The following is a 9,245-nucleotide window of genomic DNA, read 5'->3' on the forward strand; positions in this document are numbered from 1 at the left end:
AATTTTCACCATGTAATCGATTACTCAAAACATGGTAACCGATTACCTGCTACAAAAATTATCACAAGAGGCAGCACAAACAACTGGTAATCGGTTACTTCAAACCTGGTAACTGATTACCATCAAGGCAGAATGACCAAATGTAGTTGAAAATGAATTGTAAGGCCAAATGAAAATATTTAAGAGACCTAAATGAAACATTACATGTATGAATGAAACTCTTGAGCACTTGAATGAACATAGAGAGGTTGAGAACTTTATACCTTAATAATTTCATCAATTCAATATAAATATTCAATACTTGAAATTCTTTTATAAGTGAAGTTTGACTTGTGCTTGAATCTTGAACCATTCTTTTTGCTATGCACATTTGCTTGTAGAGCATGTCGTCATCAAAACACTTTGAGAAGCTTGTCTTCACATTCTCCCCCTTTTTGATGATGACAACTCTTTATTGAAAGTTTTATCCAATCTTGCTTTCTCTAACAATTGAAACTCCCCCTTGATCGAAGCTCCCCTTTGATCCATGATTGAGAGAATTTTAAAGTAATTGCTCGCTGCATTGTTAGCAAAACATACAAAAACCAAATATATCTTCTCCCTTTTGTCATTAGCAAAAAGGATGGGAATTACTAAACAATGAACAACCATATGTTGTATGATAATATAGCATATAATATGAACACATAAGCAAATAACAAAACAACCAAAAGCATATAACTTAATACAAAACAACTTCCATACATATGATTAAAACCTAAACTTAAAAATAAGAAAACTCAACATAACAAAAAAAAAGAAACAAACACATTAATCATTTTAATCACTTTAATCACTTTCATACATTTCCACATTCTCTTCATCATCTTCTTCATCAGAAAAAGTGTTGGAAAGTTATAACTTAATAAATAAGCACTTATTAAAAAAATAAACAAGTAACACATATTTAATAAAAAGCAAAAATCTGGAAAACGTTCAGGTGTAATCGATTACCCTGGGAGGTGTAATCAGTTACACTATGAAAAAACACTGCAATGAGTCACGCAAGCATGCATGTAATTGATTACTGGATAAGGGGTAACCGATTACCTCAATAAAAAAAAGCAGAATGTTCACCAGGATCAGCATACAGTGAATTTTAAGAAACCAACAATTACACATGTTATTAAATATTCTTGGGTAACTTTATATGAAGAAAACATGTTATACAAACATTATAAAGGCACAAAAAATTATTTTTCTCAAAACTCATGTTTGAAAACACATACGTAAAACTTTAAATAAAAATTTGAGGTAATGAGAGAGTGTACCTTTGCGTTTGCACTAATTAATTTTGAAGAACCAAATGTCCCAATCATCTAAAATACCAAGTTCCCTCCGGATTTTGTAAAATGATTCCTTCGGGAGATGTTTTGTGAATATGTTGGCAAGCTGATTGTGCGTATCCATGAACGAGACTTCAACATCTCCTTTGAGCGCATGATCACGTAAGAAGTGATGTCGAATGTCTATGCGTTTAGTACAAGAATGAATGGATGGATTCTTTATTATATTTATTGCACTTGTGTTGTCACATCGATATGCATCCAAGATTTAGTCCAAAATCACTCAGTTGTTGCTTTAGCCATAGAATCTAAGCACAACAACTTTCTGCTACTATGTACTCTGCTTCTGTGGGCTAAGACAAAACATGCTTGTTTCTTATACGCCCAAGAAACTAATGCATTTCCTAGGATGTGACATGTTCCACTTGTATTTTTTCTCTCAAATTTACAACCTGCATAATCTGAGTCAGAATATCCAACTAAATCACATATACTACCTTTTGGATACCATAGGCCGACATTTGTTGTTCCTTTAACATACTTCATGATCCTATTAACAACGGTGAGATGTGATTCCTTTGGATTGGCTTGAAACCGCACACAAAGACACACTAAACATTATATCAGAACGACTTGCCATCAAATATAGTAAGGAACCAATCATACCTCGATACTTTATGTTATCAATGGAAACACCCAATTCATCTTGATTAACATAAGTTCTAGATCCCATTGGAGTAGACATAGCCTTGCAACTATCCATGTCAAATCTTTTCAACAACTCTTTGCAGTACTTTGATTGGTTGATGAAGATGACATCCTTTAGTTACTTAATTTGGAGTCCAAGAAAATAGTTCATCTTACCCCTCATGGACATCTCGAATTCTCCTTGCATCAGCAATGAAATTTCTTCACACATTTCTTTGTTTGTTGAGCCGAATGTGATGTCGTCAACATAGACTTAAACCAATAAAGTGTTACATTTTATTTTCTTAGTAAACAATGTCTTGTCAACTTTACCTTTTTCAAATCCTCTTTCATAAAGAAAGTTGTTAAGTCGATCATACCATGCCCTTGGTGCTAGTTTTAAGCCATAAAGAGCTTTCTTCAACTTGAAGACATGTGAAGGATTCTTGAAGTCTTCAAAGCCCGGGGGTTGTTTGACATAGACTTCTTCATTGATATATCCATTCAAGAAGGCTCTCTTGACATCCATTTGAAATAACTGAAAATTTAATAAACAAGCATAAGCAAGTAATAAACGGATAGCATCTAACCTTGCAACCGGAACAAACATTTCTTAAAAATAAATGCCTTCCTCTTGATTGTATCCTTGGGCCACCAACCTTGCTTTGTTTTGAACAATTATACCATTCTCATCAAGCTTGTTCTTAAACACCCATCTGGTACCTATGATGTGTTTACCACTTGGCCTAGGGACAAGTTCCCAAACTTGATTCCTTTTGAATTGGTTTAACTCTTCTTGAATTGCAATTATCTATTGGTCCTCTCCTAAGGCTTCATCAACTTTGGAAGGTTCAATTTATGAAATAAACTCCATATTCAATTGGATAATCTCTATGAGTTCTCCATTCTTTAGGTAGATCGTTATCATTTGACTCCTGTTGAATTGGTTCTTCATGATGTTTTGTTTAATTATCATTGTTGACTTTGGAAGTATCTTCTTGAGGAACATCTACAATATCATCATCATCACACAAAACAACATCCTCCTTGGAGGGGTTTGTTTCATCTACAGAAACATGCATAGATTCTTCAATAGTTAAAGTTCGTTTATTATAGATTCTATATGTTTTACTAGAGAGAGAATAGCCAAGAAAAATACCTTCATCGTACTTTTCATCAAACTTACCGAGGTTATCTTTGTCATTGTTTAAGACAAAGCATTTGCATCCAAAAATGTGAAAATAAGCAATGTATGGTTTCCTTTCTTTGAAAAGTTCATGAGTCTTTTTCAAAGTAGGTCTTATAATAAATCTATTACTTATATAGCATGCCATGCTTACCGCATCCGCCCAAAAATATTTTGGAAGATTCGAGTCGCTAAGCATTGTTCTTTCAAGTTCCACGAGTGACTTATTCTTTCTCTCCACCATTCCATTTTGTTGAGGAGTCCTTGGTGCTGAGAAATTGTGAAATATTCCATGTTCTTTACAAAATTCTTCGAAAGAGGCACTTTGGAATTCTCCGCCATGGCCGCTTCTTATGGAGGCAATTTTTAGTGATTTCTCATTTTGGATTTGCCTTGAATACTTCTTGAACACCTTGAATGCATCACTTTTCTGAACTAAAAAGAATTTCCAAGTATATCTATAAAAATCATTAGTAATAACTAAATCGTATACATTACCTCTGAAGCTTCTTGTTCTTGATGGACCAAATAAGTCCATATACAACAATTGTAGTGGCCTTGAAATGGACACCACATTCTTAGGTTTGAAAGTTGATTTGGTTTGCTTTCCCTTTTGAAATGCATAACATAATCTATCTTTGATAAACTTTATATTAGGCACTCCAATGACAAGATCATGCTTAACTAGTTTATTCAAGGGTTCCATATGAATGTGAGCAATTCTCTTATGCCATAGCCATACGTCATTGTTGTTCACCATGAGACATTTTACCTTCAAAGACAAATCATCAAGGGAAATCATAAATATATTATTGATTATTTTACCTTTAAGTTTTACCTCATTTGTGACTTCATCTTCAATCAAGCATTCATCTTTTGTGAACTTGATCTTAAAGCCTTTGTCACAAAGTTTGCTAATGCTTAGAAGATTGTGCTTTAGTTCTTCAACATAAAAAAATATCTTCAATGGATGTGAAAGGTGGTGCTCCAACTTTTCCTATGCCAAGAATCTTTCCTTTGTTGTTATCTCCATAATTAACATAACTCTTGGCCTTAAGCACTAGATTTGAAAATTTGTTCAGGTCTCCCGTCATATGCTTGGAACAACCACTATCTAGATACCATAGATTTGATGTGGCTTTCAAGCATACTTATAAAACAAATTAAGTTTTGTTAGGTACCTAAATTGCTTTGGGTCCTTCATAATTAGTACCTTTCTTTAGCCACATGTAATTCCCACTTGCCACACTAAAGTTTCTAACATAGCAAGCATTAGGTGTATGGCCACTTATACCACAATAAAAACAAGTTTGAACAAAAAAAAATTATATCTAGGAACATAGGATTTTTTTTTAGCAAATTTTTTCCTTTTAGGATAATGATGAACAACCTTTACTTTGGTCAATTTCTCTTTGGTAGATTGTTCACTAGCCTTAACAAAAATGGTTAGGTTAGAACTTGGTTTAGAAAATTTTGAATAACCAAGACCACTTTTTTCATTTTAATATCTTTGATGGCTAATAACACCTTCCAATCTAACTTGTCCTTTCTCATATCTTTATAAAACTCTTTTTAGTTAGACAATTTGAAATGAAAGTGAGTCACAATTTTTACATACAAAATTATGTTTTTGTTCACTTATGACATTTTGTTTTTCCATTTCAAACTCTTTCTCCATAGTGTCAATTTTTTCTTCAAGAGATGTGATTTGTTTCTTTTGACTTGAAATGGTTTTGTAATAGTTTTTCAATAATTAAGGAGTTCATTGATAGCACCTTATGCATCATTATCATAAATGTAAAATTCATTACTAACCTCTTTTTCATCGTCGGAGTGGGGTGAAGCCATCAATGCTATATTTGCACATTCGTCGCTATCTGAATTTGATGGAGAACTTATCTCATTATCATCCCATGCAACATAAGCCTTTTTATTCTTGGTTTCCTTCTTGCTTTTGAAGTCACCTTTCTTGGAAAGTTTTGGACAATCCGGCTTTATACGACCTTGCTTCCCATATTCATAACATGTAACATCTTGTGTAGAAGTGGAAGCCTTCTTTTTCCGGAAAGATTTCTTTCTATATGCATAGTTAAACAATTTATCATTTTTACCAAAGAATTTACCGAGTCTTTTAACAAGAAGCATAAAATTCCCATCTTCTTCAGGATCATCATTTGTTCATTCTTCTTTTGAGTCAACTTTTAGAGCGATACTTTTGGATTTTTTCTCTTGATTTTCATGTTGTTCAAGTCTTCCATGTTCCAATTTGTGTTCTTGAAGCTTTCCGAACAATGATGCGGATGTCAGGGTCGAGAGACTCTTCTTCTCGGATATGGATGTTACTTTCGGTTGACATTCTCTTGTCAATGATCTAAGTATTTTAAGGTTGAGATCTTCATTTGTGAAGGTTTTTCCGAGTGCAATCAAATGATTCGTTAAATGGACAAATCTCTTCTGCAATGCAACGACGGATTCTCCGGGCTGCATTCTGAATATTTCATATTCTTGACTTGATGTGTTAAATCTGGATCTTTTCACTTCAGTAGTTCCTTCATGAGTCTCCACCAAAGTGTCCTAAATTTCTTTGTCGGTTTACATTGAGAGATACGGAAAAACTCATCCATACTTAATGCATTTTGAAGAATATTGATAGCTTTCTTTTCATTTAGGATCTTTTTCTTATCATCTTCATCATAGAAGCCTTTAACCTTAGGAGTGGCAACACCACTAACCACACTAATTGGAATATGTGGACCATTTTCGACGGTTTTCCATATTCCTTCTCCTTGTGCCTCTAGATGTGCCTTCATGTGGACTTTCCAGAAGTCAAAATATTCACCAGAGAATAAAGGAGGCTTACTACTACTACCACCATCTTTGAAAACTGGATTATTTGCGGAAGCCATGTTCTGGATCTATAGAGCAAGTTACCAACAACCCTCTCTGATGCTAAATGTAAGTTGAGTATGCGCCTAAGAGGGGGTGAATTAGGTTCTTTGAAAACTTTTTCCGATTTTATGAAAACTTGTTCTTTATTTTATGGTTTGGTTATGCAATGAAACGGTAAAATGCGTAAAGTAAAGAACACTGAGATGTATACTGGTTCCCCTTACAATCTGAAAGTACTCCAGTCCCCTTACCACATGTAAGAGATTTTATTATTGTTAGATCTTATGGATAAGGCAACCTAGTCTTTCTATGCATACTTTAACAATAATACCAAGAACAATCCTCTTGGATTTTTCTCTAAGTCCACTAAGAGAACAATCCCCTCTTAGTGACTTTCTTGTTTCCAACAAGCACAGACTACAAGGATAACAAGAACAATATGAGTTTTTATAAGTTTTTGAAAGATGGAACAATATATCAATCTATTGATTGATCTTCTCCTTTTAAGAAATCAATTCTCTTTATGACATACAAGTTCTATAAGAATGGTATGGATGAAAGTATATGAATGTATATTGAAAATTCTGTGTAGAAAGTTTTACCAGAAAATTTAATCAAGAACACTTGAAATTTTTGAAAAGATGAAGAGAAAAAATGTTTGAAATATTAGTGTGAAGGAGGTGAGTTCAAATTCTGAAAATATGTGGTATATATAACCCTTAAACACCTTTCTAAATTGTCATAATTCATGAATGGATGCCATGATTCAAGAAGACAATTCAAAAAATGTTTTCATGAAAAACTTTATTTATTCCTGCCACTGGTTCAGTGGTAATCGGTTACCCAATATGGTGTAATCGGTTACATCTGAACCAACGTTAAATTTTTTGAAAATTTTCACCATGTAATCGATTACCCAAAACATGGTAACTGATTACCTACTACAAAAATTGTCACAAGAGGCAGCGCAGACAACTGGTAATCGGTTACTTCAAACCTGGTAACCGATTACCATAAAGGCATAATGACCAGATGCAGTTGAAAATGAATTGTAAGTCCAAATAAAAATATTTAAGAGGCCTAAATGAAACATGACATATATTAATGAAACTCTTGAGCATTGAATGAACATAGAGAGGTTGAGAACTTTATACCTTAATAATTTGATCAATTCAATAGAAATATTCAAGACGTGAAATTCTTTTATAAGTGAAGCTTAACTTGTGCTTGAGTCTTGAACCATTCTTTTTGCGATGCACATTTTCTTGTAGAGCATGTCTTCATCAAAACACTTTGAGAAGCTTGCCTTCACATCTTCCAGTTTATAGTCGACTCCTAGGATATATGTATCGATACATATTGCTATTTTTATTTAAAAAATTTAATTTGTTGGTTTGGAGTTGACTCCAAACATGTATAGGTCAACTCCAACTGTTGTTTTTGCCTAAAAACTAGTTTTTCACGCCCATGGAAGATCTTTTACTATCCAAACACTTCTTAACACAAAAATAACGTATTTCAAACATCTTTTTTCTCAGAATCAAACCCCACTCTATTACTCCCTAATTCTATTAATCAACACACTAATTGACCACCAATTCACCAAATAGTCCTATTTCTAAAACCTTATACATTCTATAATGGTGGAAATTTATACATGTATAATCATGATGATTCAAGTATAATTTCAGTCATAAAATCATATGCATAAATCCAATAAATCATCAATTCCAAATTGCCAACACAACAATAATTCATAGAACAGAATCATGGAACCCTAACGAGAGTAAGGATCTCTAATCTCTACCCTTCATGCAATACACCTATATTGGTTTCCCTTTCTCCCCCCTTACCTTGGATTTTCCAGTAACATGCAACTTCAAGCTCTAACAATGTAGTCTTCCTTTAGCCCCAGCCTTTGCCTCTTCTAACCATAAAATTCTGTTTTTACATAAAACTCTTCAAACTCTCTTAATTCAAATATATCTTAGATTTTTCTACATAATTCTTCTCAATGACCTTATTAACCCTTAATTTTCATAATTCATACTATTTCCCTAACTCCCTAATTCCTTGCTCCCCAATATTTCTCCAAATTCTCCATATTGATCCAATTATATCATTTTACTATTTTATTTAATTAATTCAAATAAAATACTAATCATTCTAATAATTAATTAATATTCTAAGTAATTCTAAATAACTATACCAAACTCTTGCTCTATCTATACCTCTACCTCAAGGACACTTACCCCCACAACCATACAATAAATAATTAAAATACCAATTAATCAAATAAAATTCTAAATAATTCAATTAAACTAATTAATTAAATTTGGGGTGTTACAGAAACTATTCGATGCATTTATGTATCACCTAACTAGTTGTTGCGGTGAGCTTCAACATTCGAATATCTGAATTTTCACATCACCTAATCGATTAGATGTTGGTCCTAATCGATTATTTTGGCCCAGTTTAGCTTGTATTGTTTTGGGGCTTTGATTGATGCACCACTGCTTGTCTTTACTTACACCTCCTTTCTAAAAACACTTAAAAACGTTTATATTTTAGGTTAGAATAATATTTACTTTATATGAGAGAAATTAAATACATTATTTTAAGGGGTTAATCAGAGTTATCCGATTAGTTTTACCTTAAAATAATGTATACCTCTTTGATCAATAAATTTTAATAAATACTTTCATCAGAAGGGAAAGCACCAAATATAGTATGATGTATCCTTCTATACACATTTTTGGATTCAATAGTTGGTATAAACAGCAAAATGAACCAGTCCATTATAGACATTTCCATTCAATTGATAACTAAGTATCATAAACTTTGAGTAATTCTCAAACAATCTGCTTTGATCACAATAGTTAATTATTTTCCATCATTGTTCATCCTTGATTAGAGACTTCATAAATGTTGTATACTTTAAAGGTATACTATTTCCTTGCACTGCTTCATTAATAATCATCAAATCATCGACATGCAAAGCATACCTGCAAAATATTAAGGTTTCACCTTCGGCGCACATATTTTCTTGGGCTCATGTGCATTAGTTCCATAAGATCTAAGGTGAGTTACCTTTATATTCTTTTAATTTATCAAAAAAGAAAGGTTCTAAGTGTCTTATTATCTTACAATGTGTGCAC

At 32.8% G+C, this 9,245-nt stretch overlaps 1 protein-coding gene across 1 annotated transcript; it reads right to left on the minus strand.

Annotated features, from left to right (window-relative positions):
• Nucleotides 1-1,604: 1,604 nt before the first annotated feature.
• LOC127104751 (uncharacterized mitochondrial protein AtMg00810-like) lies at nucleotides 1,605-2,088 on the minus strand. The gene is made up of 2 exons (XM_051041915.1): nucleotides 1,992-2,088; nucleotides 1,605-1,912 (listed from the first exon to the last, which is right to left on the minus strand). The coding sequence occupies exons 1-2, from the start codon at nucleotides 2,086-2,088 to the stop codon at nucleotides 1,605-1,607; spliced, it is 405 nt and encodes a 134-aa protein (XP_050897872.1).
• Nucleotides 2,089-9,245: the final 7,157 nt, after the last annotated feature.

Source organism: Lathyrus oleraceus, chromosome 7, assembly GCF_024323335.1.
Source record: "Lathyrus oleraceus cultivar Zhongwan6 chromosome 7, CAAS_Psat_ZW6_1.0, whole genome shotgun sequence".
NCBI classification, from domain to species: Eukaryota; Viridiplantae; Streptophyta; class Magnoliopsida; order Fabales; family Fabaceae; genus Lathyrus; species Lathyrus oleraceus.

What these genes read in the sequence shown, in the direction of transcription:
- LOC127104751 (XM_051041915.1), bottom strand. Translation starts at nt 2,088, where the DNA reads ATGGATAGTTGCAAGGCTATGTCTACTCCAATGGGATCTAGAACTTAT. An exon ending in TGATAACATAAAGTATCGAG is followed by an intron (nt 1,913 to 1,991) that starts GTATGATTGGTT and finishes TGCGGTTTCAAG; the next exon opens with CCAATCCAAAGGAATCACAT.